Source organism: Erinaceus europaeus, chromosome 9, assembly GCF_950295315.1.
Source record: "Erinaceus europaeus chromosome 9, mEriEur2.1, whole genome shotgun sequence".
Lineage (NCBI taxonomy): Eukaryota > Metazoa > Chordata > Mammalia > Eulipotyphla > Erinaceidae > Erinaceus > Erinaceus europaeus.
Window position 1 is genome coordinate 20,437,343 of NC_080170.1, and position 22,978 is coordinate 20,460,320.

At 45.1% G+C, this 22,978-nt stretch overlaps 1 protein-coding gene across 11 annotated transcripts in view; it reads left to right on the plus strand.

Annotated features, from left to right (window-relative positions):
- Positions 1-22,978, plus strand: part of TFDP2 (transcription factor Dp-2) — a 133,221-nt gene that overhangs the window by 99,732 nt on the left and 10,511 nt on the right. For 8 of the 11 annotated variants that reach the window (XM_016191234.2, XM_016191235.2, XM_060197465.1 and 5 more), the window contains 3 exons: positions 1,689-1,810; positions 9,596-9,643; positions 17,767-17,929. In XM_016191234.2, the coding sequence (XP_016046720.1) occupies positions 1,689-1,810; positions 9,596-9,643; positions 17,767-17,929 (333 nt within the window). The remainder of the gene's footprint in view (positions 1-1,688; positions 1,811-9,595; positions 9,644-17,766; positions 17,930-22,978) is intronic. The other 3 variants (XM_016191236.2, XM_060197463.1, XM_060197468.1) reach the window with 1 other exon arrangement.

Below are 22,978 nucleotides of genomic sequence, written 5' to 3' on the forward strand. Positions count from 1 at the left end.
TTCTGGCTGTCTCTACTCAATTAATAAAGATAATAATTTTTTAATATTTATTTATCCCCTTTTGTTGCCCTTGTTGTTTTATTGTTGTTATTATTGTTGTTGTTGGATAGGACAAAGAGAAATAGAGAGACGAGGGGAAGACAGAGGAGGGAGAGAGAACGATAGACACCTGTAAATGGACTGGGAGGTAGTGCAGCGGGTTAAGCGCACATGGCGCTAGGGCAGGTGTAAGAATCTGGGTTTGAGCCCCTGGTTCCCCACCTGCAGGGGGTTGCTTTGCAAGCAGTGAAGCAGGTCTGCAGGTGTCTTTCTCTCCCCCTCTGTCTTCCTCTCCTCTCTCAATTTCTCTCTGTCCTATCCAACAACAACAACAGCTGTGACAACAACAATAATAACAACTACAACAAGCACAACAACAAATGCAACAAAATGGGAAAAATAGCCCCCAGGAGCAGTGGATTCGTAATGCAGGCACCAAGCCCCAGCAATAACCCTGGAGGCAATAAATAAATAAATAAATAAATAAATCTGGGGCCAAGTGGTGGCGCACCGGGTTGAGTGCACATGTTACAGTGCACAAGGATCCAGGTTTGAGCCCCCAGTCCCCTGAAAGCTTTGCAAGTGGAGAAACAGTCCTGCAGGTATCTCTCTGTCTCTCTCCCTATCTTCCCCCTCCCCTCTCAGTTTCTGTCTCTATCCAACAAATAAATAAAATAATTTTTAGAAAATTATAAATAAATCAATCTGGTAAAAAGAAATGAATCGAACGCACTGTGTATGCGGGGGAGGTGGGCTTGGTCTTGAGTAGCCGGACTTTAATCCACACCCTGGCAATAGAGAGGAGGTCGGAGAGAGAAGGGGGCCAGGGAGCCAAGTCCTGAGCCCAGCAGTGTAGACTTGGAACCCCAGAGATACGCCCACAGCCCCTGTGCTCACCGTGGGGTCTGGAAATGCTAGAGGGGAGGGGGCACCCACGGACCCAGACCTGGACACCCAGGCACAGGCGCAGGCTTGGGGCAGCCTCTCCAGCAGGTCCAGAGTGCTCAGCGAATCGGACCCGCTGCCTCCACCACCTGGGACGAGTCTTCTTCCACCACCCACGGCACATGGCGGGCGGGCAGGTGTGGGTGTCCCTGGATGGGGTTTCTTCTACCTCAGCCTCCAGGGTCCTAGGCAAGGTGACACCTGTGCTGCAAAGGTGAGGGCAGCGGGCCCAACCCTTCCAGAAGAGTGCAGGGCGTGGGGAACCCCTGGGTGGGGGTGGATGCAGGAGGCAGGCCGAGCGTGGTGCCGCGGTCTCCCCACCCCTATCACCCCAGACTCTGTCAGTGGGTCCTCTGGGATGTGCACTTGCGCTGGGCATCCCAGGTTTGGGGTGTGGCCGAGTTCAGCAGACCAGTGATTTGGGGGGACAGGGTTGGTACCGGGGTCACGGGTGGTGACCCTGCACGCAGACGATGCCCACCACGTGGGGTGGGTGCAGGTTACTGTTCAGCGTGGGGTTGAGCGCCCACCCCCACCCCCGCCGCACCCCAGGCCCCGTTGCATCCCTCCGCATGAACGGTGCTCCGTGCATGGGTCTCGGGGTGCGGGATGCCTTCCTGGGCGTGGGGCCTCAGAAGTCACCATGAAGTCGTGGCTGCCATAACTAACCCCGTCTGTCTGTCTGTCTGTCTGTCCCCCCGCAGATCATAAGCGCACCGCAGAGGCTCGCCGGTTCAGGAAGCGTCCTCATCGGGGGTACCTACCCCCCAGCCCCGGCCATGGTCACGCAGACGCACATCGCTGAGGCCGCCAGCTGGGGCCCCGGGTAAGAGGCTGCGTCCCCTCCGGCTTGCTGTACACTGGTCTGTCTGGTCCTTAGAAACAGCCATCGGTGTTAACTGTGAAATCTCTTCTATTTCACTTTTTTTTTTAAGTTTTCTTTTAATATATATATTTATATATATAATATATATTATTATATTATATATTATAATATATAATATATATTATATATATATATGAGTCAGGCGGTAGCGCAGCACATTAAACGCAGGTAGCACAAAGTGCAAGGACCCGCCTAAGGATCCCGGTTTAAGCCCCCCTGCTCCCCTGCAGGGGAAGTGAATCAAGTCTTCAGGTGTCTATCTTTCTCTCACCCTCTCTTTCTTCTCCTCTTTCCATTTCTCTGTCCTATCCAACAACAGTGACATCAATAACAACAATAATAACTACAACAATAAAACAAGGTCAACAAAAGGAAATAAATATATATATATATATATATATATATATATTAATTTTTATTGAGAGAACTACACAGACCAGAGCACTGCTCAGCTGTGGCTTATGGTGGGGCTGGGGATTGAATCTGGGACCTCACAGCCTCAGGTGTGAGAGTCTTTTGCATAACCATTATGCTATGTCTCCAGACTTCTTTTTAACTTAGAATTATTATTATTAGTAGTAGTAGTATGTATTTCAAATAGAGACAAAAATCGAGAGGGGAAAAGAGAAAGCAAGAAATACCTGCAGCATTGCTTCACCCCTGGTGAAGTTTTTCCCCTGCAAGTGGAGACCAGGGACTGGAACCCCAGTTTCCCGGAATGTGTACCATCAACCAGTTGTGCCACCACCGGCCCCTTTTATTTCACTCTTCAAAAACATATACTTTACTACATTTGTTTATTATTATCTTATTTATTTGTTTTACCAGTGCACTACTCAGCTCTGGCTTATGGCAATGCTGGGAATTGAACGTGAGACCTTTGGTGTCTCGGACATGAAAATCTCTATGCATAACCATTTTTGCTGTCTTCCCAGTCTTTACTTCGCTTATCTTGGATAGAAATCAATTCTAAAGTAACCTTTTTTGGTTTGTACTTTTGCTTATCAGTGGTGTTCTGCCCTCTTGACAGACTTCTGGGATGGGGGACAAACACCACAGCTTCCTCCAGGGCAGTTGGGGGGTGGTGGAAGGAACCTGGTTTGTACATACACCTACCGGCCCATTATACAAGTGAGCTATCCTGTGAAACCTGAGAAAAGCATTGTTAAACATAAAAGAGCAGTGCAAGGGAGCCTGGTGGTGGCGCAGCATATTAAGCGCACATGGTGCAAAGCTCAAGGACCGGCGTAAGGATCCCGGTTCGAGCCCACGGCTCCCCACCTGCAGAGGAGTCGCTTCACAGGCGGTGAAGCAGGTCTGCAGGTTTCTGTGTTTCTCGCCCCCCTCTGTCTTCCCCTCCTCTCTCCATTACTCTCTGTCCTATCCAACAATGACAGCAATAACAACGATGATAACAAGGGAAACAAAAGGAAAACTAAAAAAGTTTCTTTAAAAAAAAAAAAAAGCAATACAAGAATATGTAAAGCTTTATTTTATATTCCTTTAGCATAAAAGAGTTAAGTGTTGAATATTATTCTCTCTTTGAATTTTTATTTCATTAGAAACCAGAAAAAAGAGGCCATTGTATTCAAATTTTTATTGATTTTTTAAAAATACATCTGTCATTCATTTTTGCCACACTTATTTAAAAAAAAAAAAAGGGAGTTGGGCGGTAGCACAACGGGTTAAGCGCAGGTGGCGTGAAGTGCAAGGACCGGCTTAAAGAACTCAGTTCCAGCCCCCGGTTCCCCACCTGCAGGGGGGTCACTTCACAAGCGGTGAAGCAGGTCTGCAGTTGTCTTTCTCTCCCTCCCTCTGTCTTCCCCTCCTCTCTCCATTTCTCTCTGTCCTATCTAACAATGATGACATCAGTAACAACAACAATAATAACTACAACAACAATAAAAACAAGGGCAACAAAAGGGAAAATAAATAAATATTTTAAAAAATTTTATTTGAGAGAAAAAGCATCATGTGATGTCAAGGCTCAAACACAGGTGCTGATACTCGCAAGGTCTGTGCTTTAACCACTGTGCCAACTCAGACTGCATTTGCCACCTTTAGTGGTGGAGGTTTTTTCGCGGGTGGGGGTGTTTCTTAGTTGTTTTGCTTTTGATGGACAAAATTGAGATGGAATGGGGAAATGGGCATGGCAGGGGGTGGGACTGCACACTGGGTTAAGTGCACTTAATACCGTGCACAAGGACAGGGTTCAAGCTTCCACTCCCAAACTGCAGGGGGGACACTGCACAAGTGGTGAAGCAGGTCTGTGGTTGTCTACCTTTCCCTTTCTATTTCCTCCTCTCTCAATTTCTCTCTTTCCTACCACATAAAATGGGAAGAAAGAAAAAAAAATGGTTACCTGGAGTGGTGGATTCATAGTGCTGGCACCAAGCCCCAGTGATAACTTGCCCCAGTGATAACTCCGGTGACAAAAAGAGACACCTAGGGGGTCAGGTGGTAGCACAGGGGGTTAAGTGCACATGGCACAAAGTGCAAGGACCAGCCTAAGGATCCCGGTTCGAGCCCCCGGCTCCCTACCTGCAGGGGAGTCCCTTCACAGGCGGTGAAGCAGGTCTGCAGGTGTCTAGCTTTCTCTCCTCCTCTCTATCTTCCCCTCTTCTATCGATTGCTCTCAGTCCTATCCAATAACAAGGGCAACAAAAATGAGGGGAAAAAATGCCCTCCAGGAGCAGTGGATTGGTAGTGCAGCCACTGAGCCCCAGCGATAACCCTGGAGGCAAAAAAAAAAAAAAAAAAAAAAAACAACCTCTTCCTTATTGTAGTAATACGAGCACCTGGAGTAAAGTGTCTGACTCTCAAGTGTGAAGTCCTAACTTGATTCCCAAGATCGAGTTTGCCAGAGTAAATCTCTGGTTCTCTGTCTCCTTCATTAATAAATTAATATATTCTTTTAAAAAATATATTTATTTTGTGGTCTACGAAGTGGCGCAATGGATACAGTGTTGGACTCTCAAGCATGAGGTCCTGAGTTCAATCCACATGTACCAGAGTGATGTCTGGTTCTTTGTCTTCTCCTATCCCTCTCATTAATAAATAAAAAAATTAAAAATATATATTTATTCTAATTGAATGAGACAGAGATACAGAGAGCAAAATACAGAGCACTGCTTGGCTCTGGCTTGGGGTTTGAACCCGGGAATTCAGAGCCTCAGGCATGAAAATTTCTTCGTATAAACATTATACTATCTCCCTGGTCCAGTAAGTTAAAAAAAAAAATCTCTTTGTTATGATGATTTGGGATGTGGTACAGTGGATAAAGTGTTGGAATTTCAAGCATGAGGTCTTATGTTCTGTCCCCAGCATCGGCATTATATGTGGCAGAGTGCTACTCTGATTTTTTTTCCTCCTCTCTCTCATTAGTAAGTAAACAAATAAGCAAAACTTCCCTGTTGATGCAGCCCCAGAGGTGGTCCAGTGGTTAAAAAGCTGGATTTAGGGAGTCAGGTAGTAGCGCAGCGAGTTAAGCGCACGTGGTGCCATGCGCAAGGATTGCTGTGAGGATCCCTGTTCGAGCCCCTGGCTCCCCACCTGCAAGGGAGTCGCTTCACAGGCGGTGAAGCAGGTCTGCAGGTGTCTCTTGTCTCCTCTCTGTCTTCTCCTCCTCTCTCTATTTCTCCCTGTCCTATCCAACAACGATGACATCAATAGCAACAACAATAAAAACAAGGGCAACAAAAGGGAATAAATAAATAAATATTTTTAAAAAGCAGTAAAGCAGTGCTACTGATATCTCTCTCTGCCTCCCCTGCCCTTCAGTTTCTCCTTGTCTCTATCCAAAAATAAAATAAATAATTTTTTTTTAAAAAAAAAAAAAGCTGGACTTCGAAGCATGAGGTCCCAAGTTCAATCCCTAGCATTCAGTGTGTTGTAGTGATGCTTTGGTCTTCAGTCTCTCTGTATCTTTCCTCCAACCCCCACCATGAGTAACTAAATAAAATTTTGTGTGTGCTAGGAGGTGTTGCACCCTGTTAAGCGCACATACTACCATGTGCAAGGACCCTGGTTCAAACTCCTGCTCCCCAATGCAGGAGGACCACTTCATGCATGGTACAACAGGTCTGCAGGTGTCTGTCTTTCTCTCTCCCTCTTTTTTGAATTTTTTTTCTTGTTATCTTTATTTATTGGATAGAGATAGCCAGAAATTGAGAGGAAAGGAGGCGATAGAGAGGGAGAGAAACAGACACCTGCAGCCCTGCTTCACGAGTGTTGAAGCTTTCCCCCTGCAGGTGGGGACCAGGGATTTGAAGCTGGGACTTTGTGCATTGTAACATGTGTTACAACCAGGTGTGCCACCACCCGGTCCCCTCTCATTCTTCCCTCTCAATTTCTCTCTGTTCTGTCAAATTTTTTAAAAAGAAAGAAAAAAGACTGAAAAAAATGGCCACTAGGAGTGGTGGATTCGTAGTGTTGGCACAGAGATCCAGCAGTAACCCTGGTGGCAAAAATAAAATATAAGTACATCTTTTACTTTTTTTTTTTTTTTTTTAATTACCAGAGCTCTGCTCAGCTTTGGCTTATGGTGGTGTGTGTGGGGGTGGGGTGGGGTTTGAACCTGGGACTCAGGCTTGAGAGTCTTTTTGCATAATCACTATGCTATCAACCTCCACCCTGTTTTGGGTTTTTTTGTTTTGTTTTGTTTGCTTTAGATTTTACTTAAGTTATTAATGAGAGAGGAGGGAGGAGGAAAGAAAGAGAATCAGAAGACATCACTTAGGTATATGCACTGCTGGGGATAAACTTGGGGCCTCATGTTTGAGAATCCAACGTGTTATTCACTGAGCCACCCCCCACCAGACTGTAAATAAATCTTTAAAACAATCTGGGGAGTCGGGCAGTAGCGCAGCAGGTTAAGCGCACGTTGCGCAAAGCGCAAGGACTGGCGTAAGGATCCCGGTTCAAGCCCCGGCTCCCCACCTGTAGGGGAGTCGCTTCACAGGCGGTGAAGCATGTCTGCAGGTGTCTATCTTTCTCTCCCCCTCTCTATCTTCCCCTCCTCTCTCCATTTCTCTCTGTCCTATCCAACAACAGCAACATCAATAATAACAACAATAAAACAACAAGGGCAATGAAAGGGAATAAAATAAATAATTTTTAAAAAGTCTTTAAAAAAAACCATAATCTCCATGGGGGGCGGGGTGTGCAGGCGGTGGTGCAGCTGGTTAAGCACACACATTACCATGTGCAAGGACCTGGGTTTGAACTCCCACTCCCTTCCTGCAGAAGGAAAGCTTCACATGTGGTGAAGCAGGTTAGCAGGTGTCTCTCTTTCTCCCTCTCCCTCATCAATTCTTTTTTTTAAAGATTTTTTAGAAATATTTATTTATTATTTATTCCCTTTTGCTGCCCTTGTTTTATTGTTGTCGTTGTTTTTGGATAGGACACATAGAAATGGAGAGAGGAGGGGAAGACAGAGAGGGGGAGAGAAAGACAGACACCCGCAGACCTGCCTCACCGCCTGTGACTCTCCTGCAGGTGGGGAGCCGGGGCTCGAACCGGGATCCTTCAGCTGGTCCTTGCGCTTGGTGCCACTTGTGCTTAGCCCCCGCTCTGCTACCGCCCAACTCCCTCCCTCATCAGTTCTACTGTATGAAAAAAAGCAAGGGGGGGGGGATGATTACTGAAAGTGATGTATTCTTCGAGCAGGCACTGAGTCCCAGCGATAATCCTGGTGGCCATAAAAATAAGAGGCCTTGTGGTTGCGCACCTGACTGAGCACACACATTAAAGTGCTCAAGGACCTGGGTTCATGCCCCCAGTCCCCACCTTTGGTGGTGGTGGTAGCTGGTGCGTTATGAGTGATGAAGCAGTGCTGCAGGTGCCTTTCTGTTTCTCTTCCTCTCTGTCTCCCCCTTCCTCTCGATTTCTGGTTTTTATCCAGTAAGTAAAGATAATAAAACTTAATTTTTATTTATAAAATGGAAACACTGACAAAACCATAGGATAAAAGGGGTACAGCTCCACACAATTCTCACCACCAGAACTCGGTATCCCATCCCCTCCCCTGATAGCTTTCCTATTCTTTAACCCCATGGGAGTGTGGATCCAGGGTCATTATGGGGTGCAGAAGATGGAAGGTCTGGCTTCTGTAATTGCTTCCCTGCTGAACATGGGTGTTGGCAGGTCGATCCATACTCCCAGCCTGTCTCTTTCCCTAGTGGGGCAGAGCTCTGGGGAAGCGGGGCTCCAAGACACATTGGTGGGGTCGTCTGCCCAGGGAAGTCTGGTTGGCATCATGTTAGTGTCTGGAACTTGGTGGCTGAAAAAAAGAGTTAACATATAGAGCCAAACAAATTGTTGACTAATAAAACTTTTTTTAGTTTTTTAGGTTTTTAAAAAATATTTATTTGTTAATTACCTTTTGCTGCCCTTGTTTTACTGTTGTAGTTATTATTGTTGTTATTGATGTCATTATTGTTGGATAAGACAGAGAGAAATGGAGAGAGGAGGGGAAGATGGAGAAGGGGAGAGAAAGAGAGAAACCTGCAGACCTGCTTCACTGCCTGCGAATTGACTCCCCTGCAGGTGAGGAGCCGGGGGCTCGAACCGGGATCCTTACGCTGGTCCTTGTGCTTTTGCACCACGTGCGCTTAACCCGCTGCGCTACTGCCCAACTCCCAAATCACTTTTTAATATAAAATAAAGCACACTCTTGTTGGGCCAGGGAAATAGTACAGCAATTTCATGACTGAGGCTTAATTCCCTCAGGTTCAATCCCCAGCACCACCATAATAAACTCTTCGTCTTGAGGATATTAAATGAACCGGATGAAATAACCTGGGCAAAGTAGCTTAAGCTGCCAATGTATTTGTATGCATACAGTAAGGCAGGAGGGTTTTTTATGTACACGGCTCTCATTTATCATGGTGAGGTGTCATCGGCAGAATCACCTGCTATCTGGTGGCTCTTTTTGGTCCCTGTGATCAGAAAGTTAACCTTGAGTTTTACATAGCTTTGAGAGATTATAATTTGCATGCTCGTGTGACTCCAGCCCTGATGAGAACTTCTTTCAGAGGTGGTGTGATCGTGGAGTGTTTTATTTATTTATTTGTTATTGTTGGGGCTCGGAGTCTGCACCACGAATCCACTGCTCCTGGAGGCTACTTAAAAAAAAATTTATTTATTCCCATTTGTTGCCCTTGTTGTTTAATGTTGTTGTGGTTATTACTATTGTTGTTGTTGTTATTGATGTCGTTATTGGAGAGGACAGAGAGAAATGGGGAGAGAGAGAGAAAGAGAGACACCTGCAGACCTGCTTCACTACCTATGAAGCAACCCCCCCACTACAGGTGGGATGGCCGGGGGGTCGAACCAGGATCCTTATACCAGTCCTTGCGCTTCACGCCATGTGCACTTAACCCACTGCACTACCGCCCGACCCCCATGGAGTGATTTTGATAGCCAGTCATTCCTTTTGGATAAGGACCCCCTTTGTGAATCTGCCATCTTTTCCTTCTCAAAGATTTGTTGAACTCATTGCAGACTATGACCACCACTGTGCTATGACTTCTTCATCTTGTGATGCAGTCTTCAGTGTTCATGCACATCTTTCTGATTTGCTAGGTTTTGTGTCTGAATGTATTCACACTGTGGGATCAAGATTAAATTACAACATATTATTCGTGAAATGAAATATTTATATGTGTGTTCCTTCCATGTTCTCTTTCTCTCCCTCTCCTTCTTCCTCTTCTTCTTTCTTTTTAGAGACAGAAAACGGGCTAGAGAATTCCTAGACTCTGATTTTTCAGAAAGGTGAGTCTAAGTGTGAGTATTTTGCTTGGGAGATGCTTGCAGGGGGCTTGGTACCCAGACTCTTTAAGCAGTGTAGTGTTTTTCTTCACTAGCCTGAATGTCACTGAGTTCTACATACTCTATTCATCCTTGAGTGTTCTGTTTCCCTCATTAGTACATCCAACTTAACACGGGCTATAGAGGAGAAAACGAACTCTAAGCAGATGAAAGGCGAAACGGAGATCAGGCGGCTGTTGCTTGGGCTCAGTGGGTCTGGACAGTAGAGATGGGTGGATTCTGGGGGTAGCCTCTGAAGGATTTATTGGTGGGCTGCATTAAGGAAAGGAGAAGAGGGCCAGGCAGTAGTGCACCTGGTTGAGCACATACTTGATAGTACACGGGGACCCAGGCTCAAGCCCCTGGTTCCCCCACTGCAGGGCAAAAGCTTCATGAGTGGTGAAGCCAGGCCGCAGGTGTCTCTCTGTCTCTTTCCCTCTCTACCTCCTCTTCTGCTTCCCATTCTCTCTGTCCGTATCTAATAATAAGTAAGTAAAAATATAATAGGAAAAGGATGATGACAGAGGGATGTCTTGTGTTTATGTATGAACTGTCTGGGTAAATACCGATGACATTCGTAGTAACCATAGTTAGGAGTTTGGTTCCAGATACGTGAAGTTCAGAGAAGTTGACTAATTACACTGGTGGTGACATCACTAGTCTAAGTAGCTTCAGCAGCAGTAATCACCACAGACCTGGGTGACAGGACCCAATGAGGGAAGGAGAAAATGAAGGTCCATAAGGAAACAAATGTTGGCTTGTTTTGTTTGTTTGTTTGTTTGTTTTTTTTTACCAGAGCGCTGGTCAACTGTGGCTTAAGGTGGTGTTTGGGGTTGAACCTGGGACTTCAGAGAGATTCTACTTATTAGTGAGAACGATAGGAGGAGAAAGAACCAGCTATCACCCTGGTACATGTGCTCCTGGGGATTAAACTTGGGACCTCAGGCTTGAGGGTCCAATGCTTTCTCCACTGTGCCACCTCCTGGACCCCTTTTGAAGGAATATCATTTTCCCTCCCCTGCTGCTTCTATGTTAACCAAACTCCAAAGACAAATCTGCAGAGATGGGACTGTCAGCAGCCAATAGGAATGGGTGCGTTATTTTAAAAAATGAAACTGCCTGGCAGAGTGCTTTACGCAGGTTCATTCTTCATTGTTTAGCATGACCACCACCAGAGTCTCAGCAGAGACTCGCAGAGTGTTTGTGTATTGGATTGTCAGAATAGTCACGGCTGACTTTTCTCCCTCCCTTTCCTCCCTCCCTCCATCTCTTTCCCTTCCTTCTTTCCTTCCTTTCATTGGGGTTTGGTGCCAGTGCTAACAATCTGCCGTGTCCAGTGGCTGTTTTTTGTTGTTTTTTTCCCCCTTTTTCTCTATTTTATTTAATAGGATAGAGAGAAAATGATACGAGAGGAAGAGAGAAAGATAGACACTTGCAGACCTGCTTCACCGCTTGTGAAGTGACTCCCCACTGCAGGTAGGAGCCAGGGACTTCTACCCTGGTTCTTGAGCACTGTAACATGTGTACTCTACCAGGTGTGCCACTGCCTGGCCCCTCTTCTTATGCTTATCCATGCAAAAACACGTGGTGACTTTGCCCACAACCCAATAGAAAGGTCACCATTATGACCTCAGGGAGAATGGGGTGGTGTGCACCCAGACCACAGGAGAAAACCAGTCACCAGGCTCCAGTTAATTTCTAGAGAGAGGGCCGGCGAAATAGCTCACTTGGAGACTCACAGTTGCATTCGGTGACCCCTAGGGGATCCTCTCCTCCTGTCAGCAGTTTATTGGTTGATAAAACTTAGACGGGAGGTGGTGCCTCAACTGGCAAACTGCCAGACGTGTTAACCAGCTGCTCGGGAGTTAGATACGGGTTTTCAGTCCCGGGAATCTGTCCTTAGGCCCCTCTGTCCACGAGCCACACGTGTTTGCACTCAACCCGTGACTTGGTGGGTTCCCAAAGTATTCCGAGTCTTGTCTTCTTGTCTTCTCAGGTGATCTTCTTTGTTATTCCGAAATAGCTCACTTGGGTGATGTGCTGCTTCACCATGGGTGCTGCCCAGGTTCAAGCCCAGCCGCCACCACAGTGAAGGAAACTGGAGTGGGTGGTTTCGTTACTCTCCCTGCCTCTCTGTCTCTATCGTTAAAAGAGAGTTCTAGAGGGAGTTGGGTGGTAGCACAGCGGATTAAGCGTACGTGGTGCAAAGCGCAAAGACCGGCGGAATGATCCCAATTCGAGCTCCTGGCTCCCCACCTGCGGGGGAATCACTCCACAAGTGATGAAGCAGGTTTGCAGGTGTCTGTCTTTCTCTCCCCTTTCTGTCTTCCCCTCTCTCCATTTCTCTCTGTCCTATCTAACAATGACAACAACAATGAAAAACAACAAGGGCAACAAAAGGGAATAAATAAATAGAAAAAGAAAGAAAGTTCTAGAGAGAGAAAAATAAGTTTTAGAGTTTTATGTTAATTCAAGTTTTTTAGAATATTTTGGATAAAAGCAGAAATTGAGAGGGAAGAGAAAGAGACACCACTGTTTGACCACTCATAATGTTCCCCGTTATGGGAGGACGGGGGGCTTGAGCCTGGGTCATTGTGCATTGTAAGAGTAAGCACTCAAGCACGTGCACCACCACACAGCCCCTCGACAGAGATTTTAAAAGCCTGAGCTGGTGCCATGGGGATAGAAAAAACTGGTATAATTCAAGAGTTACTTAGATAAGCTTCAAAGCGTACAACTAAGAAATTGACACCAGAAATACCAAGGATGGAGGTGTCTTCTGCTGCTGAAGATATGTGAATAGGTCCCACCAACTCCAAATGTACATTTTGAAAAGCAAGACTTTATTCAGTCAAAAAAAAAAAAGCAAGGAGCCAGGCAGTAGTGCAGCGGATTAAGCACATGACATAAAACGCAAGAACTGGAGCAAGGATCCCAGTTCGAGCCCCTGGCTCCCCACCTACAGGGGAGTCGCTTCACAAGCAGTGAAGCAGGTCTGTCCCCCTCTTTGTCTTTCTGTCCCCCTCTTTGTCTTCCTGTTCCCCTCTTTGTCTTCCCCTCCTCTCTCCATTTCTCTCTGTCCTGTCCAACAACAACAAAATGGAAAAGATGACCGCCAGGAGCAGGGGCAGTACACACATAACAGTGCACAAGGAACCAGGTTCAAGTCCCCATTCCCCCACCTATAGAGGAGGGAAACTTCACAAAGAGTGAAGTAGTGCTGCAGGTCTCTCTTTCCTTGCTCCCTTTCCCCTTTCAATTTCTCTCTTTTAGCAAATAAGAGGAACCAAAAAAAAGGAAGAAATGTAAATCTATTTTTAAAACTTTTTTCAGAGGATCTTAAATATAAAAATAGATGGCTGTTTTAGATTATAATAACTCTCCTTGCATGTTTAAGTCGTTTTGTCACCTAGATTTTTTTTCTTTTATTTATAAAAAGGAAACACTGACAAAACCATAGGATAAGAGGGGTACAACTTCACACAATTCCCACCACCAGAACTCTGTATCCCATCCCCTCCCTTGATAGCTTTTGTATTTTTTTTTTTTTTTGCCTCCAGGGTTATTGCCAGGGCTGGGTGCCTGCACCACGAATCCACTGCTCCTGGAGGCCATTTTTTCCCTTTTGTTACCCTGGTTGTTTTACCATTGTTGTGGTTATTATTATCATTGTTATTGATGTTGTTGTTGTTGGATAGGACAGAGAGAAATGGAGAGAGGAGGGGTAGAGAAAAACAGACAGGTGGGGAGCTGGGAGCTGGAACCAGGATCCTTCCGCCAGTCCTTGCGCTTTGCGCCATGTGCACTGCGCTACCACCCAACCCCCGCTTTCCTATTCTTTAACCCTCTGGGAGTATGGAACCAAGGTCATTATAGGATGTAGAAGGTGGAAGGTCTGGCTTCTGTAATTGCTTCCCTGCTGAACATGGGCGTTGACAGGTTGATGCATACTCCCAGCCTGTGTCTCTCTTTCCCAAGTGGGGCGGGGTTCTGGAGAATCGGAACTCCAGGGCACATTGGTGGGGTTGTCTGTGCAGGGAAGTCCAGTTAGCATCATGGTAGCATCTGGAACGTGGTGGCTGAAAAGAGAGTTAACATATAAAGCGAAACAAGTTGTTGACTAATCATGAACCTGAAGGCTGGAGTAGTGCAGATGAAGAGTTGGGGGGGGAGGACATAAAGTCTTGCCCATTTAAAGCATGTTGCTATGTGTTTTATGTGTTCACAATTTTGTTACTTATTCATAAGATAGGAAGGTAGAAAGAGACCCAGATCACTCTGGCATATGCACTGCCCCTGGCCAAACTCAGGACCTCACACTTGAGAGTCCAATGCTTTACGTACTGTGCCGTCTCGTGGACTACTGATGTGTCTTCCCTCAAAGAGATTTCCTTTCTGTCTCATTATTTCCTATTTTCTTTAGCTGCAGAACAGAATTCATGATTTGGCCTGTAGGAAGACTTTTCCAGTTCAGATTTTGCTGGGCTGATACCCACGTGCAGCTCAAAGTCCTCTTCTGTCCAGGGTGTTTTTGAGGTTTGTCAGTTAAGATTCAGAGGCTTTATCAGATGGATGTTTGGTCTTCCGGCAAGACTACAGACCATGGTGTTTCCATTAGAAGCACACCAGATTCAGTGGTCTGTTCTGATGTGAACGTCAGTCATTCTGTTGGATATTTTAGTATTTGTTTTCTGGATTGTTACTCTCCTATTTCATGGGTGTTATTTATTTATTTATTTAAATTTCTGTATTGGGGAATTAATGTTTTACATTCAACAGTAAATACAATAGTTTGTACATGCATAACATTCCCCAGTTTTCCATATAACAATACAACCCCCACTAGGTCCTTGGTCATCCTTCTTGGACCTGTATTCTCCCCCACACCTCACCCCAGAGTCTTTTACTTTGGTGCAATACACCAATTCCATTTCAGGTTCTACTTGTGTTTTCTCTTCTGATCTTGTTTTTCAACTTCGGCCTGAGAGTGAGATCATCCCATACTCATCTTTCTGTTTCTGACTTATTTCACTTAACATGATTTTTTTCAAGCTCCATTCAAGATCAGCTGAAAACGGTGAAGTCGCCGTTTTTAATAACTGAGTAGTATTCCATTGTGTAGATATACCACAACTTGCTCAGCCACTCATCTGTTGTTGGACACCTGGGTTGCTTTCAGGTTTTGGCTATTACAAATTGTGCTGCCAAGAACATATGTGTACACAGAACTTTTTGGATGGATATGTTGTGTTCCTTAGGATATATCCCCAGGAGAGGAATTGCAGGGTCATAGGGTAGGTCCATTTCTAGCCTTCTGAGAGTTTTCCAGACTGTTCTCCACAGAGGATGGACCAATGTACATTCCCACCAGCAGTGTAGGAGGGTTCCTTTGACCCCACAGCCTCTCCAGCATTTGCTGCTGTTGCCTTTTCTGATGTATGACATTCTCACAGGAGTGAAGTGGTATCTCATTGTTGTCTTGATTTGCATTTCTCTGACAATCAAAGACTTGGAGCATTTGGGTGTTTTCTTGAGGTCTGATTTTTTTTAAGTGCTCTTGTTATGTGTATCTATCTCCTTTGCCTATCTCCCGCGTCTATCACTAATTTATTTATCTGTTTATTTTATTGCCACCAGGGTTATCACTGGGGTTTGTTGCCCAAAGGATGAATCTACCACTTTTAGCAGCTATTTCTTTCGTTTTCTTTTCTTTTTCGTCTTTATTTGATAGGACAGAGAGAAATTGAGAGGGAAGGGAGGGGGAGAGAGAGAGAGACAGGCAAACAGGCACACCTGCAGACCTGCATCACCACTTGTGAGGCCTCCTACAGGTGAGGACTAGGGGCTTGAACCCCAGTACTTGCACATGGTCACGTGTGCTCTCAACAAGGTGTGCCATCACCTGGACCCCAGTGTGTGTGTGTGTGTGTGTGTGTGTGTGTGTGTGTGTGTGTGTGTGTGTGTGTGTGTGTGTGTATTTTTTGCTTCCAGGGTTATTGCTGGGGCTTGGTGTCAACACTATGAATCCACTGCTCCCAGGAGCCATTTTTTCCCATTTTGTTGCCCTTGTTGTTGTTGTTATTGTTGTCATTACTGCTGTTGTTGTTGGACAAGACAGAGAGAAATGGAGAGATGAGAGGAGTACAGAAGGGGAGAGAAAGAGACACCTGTAGACCTGCTTCACCGCCTGTGAAGCGACCCCCCTGCAAGTGGGGAGCTGGGGGCTTGAACGGCATTCTTTCACTGGTCCTTGAGCTTCGCACCATGTGCACTTAACCTGCTGCACTACCGCCTGACCCCAGAAAATAGTTTTTTTAATGCAGCACTTGGGAATGAACGTAGGGCTTCCCACATGTGTGGAAGCACTGAGTGGCCACCCCAGTCTAGGTTGGATTTGTTTGTTTGTTTTTAAGAATTTATTTATTCATGAGAAAGATAAGAGGAGAGAGAAAAATCAGGCATCACTCTGGTACATGTGCTGCTGGGAATCAAACTGGGAACTTCATGATTGAGAATCCAATGCTTTATTCACTGCACCACCTCCCGGACCACTTGTATTTGTTTTTTTTCTTTTTGTTTGTTTTTAATTTAGAAAGAGCACCTCTCCCTTGGTGCCATCAGTGGAGATCAGCCTGGAAACTGGCACAGTGGGCAAAGTGTTGGGCTGTCAGGCTTGAGGTTCTGACTTGGATCGCTGGCATCACATGCGCAGAGTGATGCTCTGGTTCTTTCTCACTCATAAATTTGCTGGAAAATAAGTAGTAGATGATTTTGTAAAAGTCAGCAGTGATCATTTCTATAAACAGCAGTAACCAAATGTAAAGCAAGTGAAAACTTTGATTCCTGTTAATGCTAGTGGCCACACTAAGTATAAATGGAAGTAAGGACTAATGATAAGATTTTATTTATTCATGAGAAAGATAAGAGGAGAGAGAGAAAGAAGCAGACATCTTTCTGGTACATGTGCTGCCGGGCATCGAACTCAAGACCTCATGCTTGCAAGTCCAACACTTTATCCACTGCACCACCTCCTGGGCCACACAATTAATTAATGGTATTTTTATCTTAAGAGATAAAGAACTAAAAAGAGAGAGAGAGATAAAGGATTGTGTGTGTAGGAGGGGGTAACATAATGCTTTGCAAGGAACTTTCATGCCTGAGCTTCCAGAGTTCCAGGTTCAACTCCCTGCACCACCGTAAGTCAGAGCTGACCAGTGCTCTGGTGAAAGAAGAAAAAAGGAAAAAAGCTGAAGAAAAACTATCCCAGGGAGTCGGGCGGTGGTACAGCGGGTTAAGCACAAGGAATGGCGTAAGGATCCCTGTTCGAGCCCCCAGATCCCCACCTGCAGGGGAGTCGCTTCACAGGCAGTGAAGCAGGTCTGCAGGTGTCTTTCTCTCCCCCTCTCTGTCTTCCTCTCCTCTCTTCATTTCTCTCTGTCCTATCCAACAACAATGACATCAATAACCACAACAATGTTAAACAACAAGGGCAACAAAAGGGAAAATAAATTAATAAATTAAATTGAGTTAAATAAAAAATAAAAACTATCCCAAATACAGAAGACCAGAGTGTTGACCAGTGTATGATTGCTACAAGGGCAGGGTTTCTGTCTCCTCTTTTCACAGATTTTATCTCAGGAGTGTGGAACAGTTAGTTCCTAACTCCCATTATCAAGTCGCTGGCCAGTAGTTATTTGTCAGATAATTAAATGATATAGAGAGGAAAGCATACTAGCAAAAATCAAGTTCAAAACATTCCTCATCTCTAAGTCAATTTAAAATGTGCTCTCTTGGGGGATGAGCAGTGACACACCTAGTTGAGTGTTACAGTGAACAAAAGACTAGGTTCAAGCCCCTGATCCCCACCTGCAGGGGGCAAGCTTCGCAAGCCGTGAAGCAAGTCTGCAGGTATCTCTCTCCCTCTCTATCTTCCCTTTCCCTGTCGATTTCTCTCTGCTTCTATTCCATCAACCAATAAGTACTAGCATAAAACCGGCTACAAAGAAAATCAAACCACTGTCTTCTCTCAGGTTTGCGAAGAGGCGTCTCTGAGTATAACGGAGCTGCTGTGTTTTTCCCTCTTCTAGCAAACGAAGTAAAAAAGGAGATAAAAATGGAAAAGGCTTGAGGCATTTCTCAATGAAAGTGTGTGAGAAAGTTCAGCGGAAAGGCACCACATCATACAACGAAGTCGCCGACGAACTGGTGTCAGAATTCACCAATTCAAACAACCACTTGGCAACTGATTCGGTAGGTGGAGCATGAACTTGACTCATAGCCGGTGCAGCCCCTGTCTTCTTTGTGTGGACACCGAATCCCACCATGGCCGGAAGACTGCGTGTTTGTTATCTGTGAGGGAGTCTTGTTGATGCTTTGGCTTTGTTTTGGAAAATTACTCTTTTATTCTTTCTTTTTCCTCATATATTTTGGCATAATTTATGTTTTAATTTCTTGTAGTTCTTTGTTTTGAATTTTTTTTCTTTTTATTTCTTTTTTTTTAATATTTATTTATTCCCTTTTGTTGCCCTTATTTTATTGTTGTAGTTATTATTGTTGTTGTTATTGATTGTTGGATTAGGACAGAGAAATGGAGAGAGGAGGGCAAGACAGAGAGGGGGAGAGAAAGACAGACACCTGCAGACCTGCTTCACTGCTTGTGAAGCGACTCCTCTGCAGGTGGGGAGCCGGGGGCTCAAACCAGAATCTGTAACCGGTCCTTGTATTTCGCACCATGTGCACTTAATCCACACTACCGCTGACTCCCGAATTCTTTTACTATTTTTTAAAATTATTTATTTGTTTATTACTGGATAGAGACAAAGAGCAATTGAGAGGGGAGAGACAAATAGAAAGACAGACACCTGTAGCTCTACTTCACCACTTGTGAAGATTTCCCCCTACAGGTGGGGACCAGTGGCTTGAACCTGGGTCCTCATACACTATAATTTGTGTACTTAACCAGGTGTGTCACCACCTGGCCCCTCTCTTACTATTTTTAAGGGTCTGCTTTAATTTTTTTTTAATTTTAGTTTATGATGGTTAATAGTGAGCTACAAGATTGTAAGATAACACATATAGTCCCACACCACAAAGTCTTACAAAGTGTCTTTTCTTTTCCTTTTCCTGTCTTCCTTTTTTTTTTCTTCTTTTATTTTTTTTTTAAGAATTTATTTATTTATTCATGAGAAAGATAGGCAAGAGAAAGTACCAGACATCACTCTGGTACATGTGTTGCCGGGGATCGAACTTGGGACATAATGGTTAAGAATCCAATGCTTTGGGAGTCTAGTGGTAGCACATCGGGTTAAGCACAGGTGGCACAAAGCACATAGACCGGCGTAAGGATCCTAGTTCGAGCCCCCGGCTCCCCACCTGCAGGGGAGTCGCTTCACAGGCAGTGAAGCAGGTCTGCAGGTGTCTGTCTTTCTCCCTCTCTGTCTTCCCCTCCTCTCTCCATTTCTCTCTGTCCTATCCAACAATGACAACAACAACACCTACAACAATAAAGCAACAAGGGTAATGAAAATGAAATAAATATTTAAACATTTAAAAAAAGAAAAAAAGAAGAATCCAATGCTTTATCCACTGAACCTCCTCCCAGACCACATGCTTTACTTTTTAAGATAGATTTATTTATTGAGTAGAGACAGAGAAATCAAGTAGGGAAGGGGGAGAGAGAGAGAGAGACACACTTGTAGTACTGCTTCACTGCTGTCAAAGCTTCCTTCTGTGTGTGGGGGCCGGGGGCTTGAACCCAGGTCTTTTCACATTGTTAACATGTGAACTTCACCAGATACACCACCAGCCAGTTGTTTTATTTTTAATGGGAGACAGAATGTGACCAGGACCCTCTGGTGCCTTGGACATAAAAAGTTGTACAACTGATGGTACTGTCTCCACCACCCTCCCCAACAAGATTTGTTGGGCTGGGAAGATAGCATAATGGCTATGCAAAAAGACTTTGTTGCCTGAGGCTCTGGTCACGGGTTCAATCCCCCAGGACCACTATAAGCCAGAGCTGAGCAGTGCTCTGGTCTTTCTATGTATCTCTCATTAGTAAGTAAATTAAATATAGTGGTCTGGGAGGTGGTGTAGTGGATAAAGTATTAGAGTCTCAAGCATGAGTTCAGTCCCTGGAAGCACATATACCAGAGTGATGTCTGGTTCTTTCTCTCCTATCATTTATGAATAAATAAAGTCTTTAAAATTAATTTTTAATGTATTTTTAAATCTTTATTAGATAGACACAGCCAGAAATTAAGAGGGAAGGAGTTCATAGGGAGAGAGACAGAGAGACACCTGCAACACTGCTTTGCCACTCTTGAAGCTTTCCCCCTGCAGGTGGGGACTGGGGACTCAAACCTGGGTCCTTGCACACTGTAACATGTATATTCAACCAAGTGCGTCACCACCTGGTCCCTAAAAATTTTTTTTTGCCTCCAGGGTTATTGCTGGGGCTCAGTACCTGCACTACAAATCCACTGCTCCTGGAGGACATTTTTTCCATTTTTGTTACACTATGAATCCACGGCTCCTGGAGGCCATATTTTCCCTATTGTTTTGCCCTTGTTGTGGTTATTATTGTTGTTGTTGATGTCGTTCGTTGTTGGATAGGACAGAGAGAAATGGAGAGAGGAGGGGAAGACAGGGGGAGAGAAAGACACCTACAGACCTGCTTCACCACCTATGAAGCAACTCCCCTGCAGGTTGAGCTGGGGGCTCAAACCGGTATCCTTCCGACGGACCTTGTGCTTTCCACCATGTGTGCTTAACCCGCTGCACTACTGCCCGACCCCAAAAAATTAATTAGTTTTTAAAAAGATTTTAATTAGTTGTTTTTTTTTTTTTTTTTGCCTCTGCCTCCAGGGTTACCGATGGGGCTCAGTACCTGCACTACAAATCCACTGCTCCTGGAGGTCATTTTTTCCACTTTTGTTGCCCTTGTTATTATTGTTATCGCTGTTGTTGTTGGGTAGGACAGAGAAAAATCAAGAGAGATGGGGAAAACAGAGAGGGGGAGAGAAAGACACCCACAGACCTGCTTCACCGCTTGTAAGGTGATGACAGCCCACCCCACCACCACAGATGGGGAGCCAGGGGCTCGAACCTGGATCCTTATGCCATTTGTGTGCTTCACGCCATGTTGCTGGGCTAGCGTGGGGGTGCCTCTTCCTGGGTGTGTACTCTCTGGGTTGGAGAGAACTCGACCAGAGCCAGCCTGGGCTGCTACTCACTCAGCAACTTGAGGGAGATGACCCAGGAACCAAACATGTGGCACGAGGCAATGCAATATCTTTATTGATCAGAGCAACAAGACTTTTAAAAGGCAGACCCGGAAGTGGCAAGTCGGAAACGGAAATGGCTAGGAAAGGGGCGGAGAAAGGTAAAAGGTCTGGGAAAGGTAGGAACTTCCTTACAACTGTTGCGAGGGTTTTAACAGGTACGATTAATATTACCCTGCAAGCAGGGAGGGTCTCGAGGGTAGAAAGAAGATAGATCAAAGGAATGGAATGGGTGGGCATCTTTCAGGCAAAACAATGATTATATAGATAGGCCATAGTATCAGGAATGCAGGGTGCTTTGTGAGGCTCCTCACAATTTCCCGACACCATGTGTGCTTAATTTGTAATGAGAGTGAGTACACCCTGACACATGCATTGCTGGAAATTGAGCTCCGGACCTCATGATTAGGGGTCTTAGGGGTCCAGGCCTCATCCCCTGGATTCCTAGTATTTTATTTATTTATTTATTTATTTATTTATTTTTGTCTCCAGGGTTGTTGTTGGGGCTCAGTGCCTGCACCATGAATCCACTGTTCCTGGAGGCCATTTTTCCCCCGTTTGTTGCCCTTGTTGTTGTCTCGTTGTGGTTATTATTAGTGTTGTTGTTATTGATGTCATTGTTGTTGGATAGGACAGAGAGATGGAGAGAGGAGGGGGAGACAAAAAGGGGAGGAGAAAGATAGACACCTGCAGACCTGCTTCACCACCTGTGAAGCAACCCCCCTGCACAGGTGGGGAGCTGGGGGCTCGAACCATGTATGCTTAACCCGCTGTTGTAAATTAACTTAAAAAGGGGTTTGGGGGTAGAGGCTGCTTGCGGCGCATTGAAGGATTCACAGCGGGCACTGGGAACTGGTTTAATCAATACATGGTTTATTAGGGTGAAACAGGTAAAAGGCAAAATAAGCACTTATCATCAAGGGTTAAGCCTACACTAGGTCTATAAATTCTGAATATGGTTATCAAAGTTTAGTCCCATAAGATGGGAATTGTGTGGAGTTGTACCCCTCCTATCCAACGGTTTTGTTAATGTCTCCTTTTTAAAATAAATAAATAATAATAATAAAAAGAAAGAGAAAGACAAAAAAAATAGATTAACACTTATAAGCTCTGGTAAAGGTTGCTCATGGCTGTAGAGGGGTCTAAAAGTTTACCGGCTAGCAGAGTCGCACATATTTACTTCCCAGGAGAAGTAGACATGGCGGATGGATGCCTGGAGCACTACCGCCAAGGTGCTTCTGACCAGCAGAAGCCGCAGCCAAAAAGAGCGAGAGTTCCAGCTGGCTGTCCTTTTAAGTCTCTTCAGCCTACCCACAATGCATTGCACACCAGCACAGTCTGGATCCACCTACAGTCCATCATGCACCTGCACAGATCACTGGATACTCTGTCAGCCTTCTGTGCCAAGGCTGACGTCAGCACTATGTCGGGGCTTCTGTCCATGGTCACCGGCGTATTGCGTCTCCACAACCCGCTGTGCCACCACCTGACCCCCATTTTTTTTTAATGGGGCTGGGCAGTGACGCACCTGATTAAACAGAAACATTACAGTGCCTATGGACCTGGGTTCAAGCCCCCACTCCACCTACAAGGGGGAAGTCTCAGAAGTGGTGAAGTATGTTTGCAGGTGTCTCTCTGTCTCACTTTCTCTCTCTACCCACCCACTCTCAATTTCTCTGTCTCTATCAAATAACAAATAAAAGATAACTTTTGGGCAGAGGGTAGCTAGCATAATGGTTATGCAAAGAGACTCCAAAGACTCCGTGCCTGAGGCTCCAAAGACCCAGGTTCAATCCCCTGTACCACCATAAGACAGAGCTGAACAGTGCTCTGGTAAAAAAAAAAAAAAAAACTTTTAAAAAAGATTTATTTAAAAAAAAAAAAGATTTATTTATTTATTTTTGTATCATGAGACTATTTCATGCCACTTAAAATTCATCACTCAGTGGGCTCCAGGAGATAATGCAGTGAATAGATTGTTGGACTCTCAAGCCTGAGATCCAGAGTTCAATCCCTG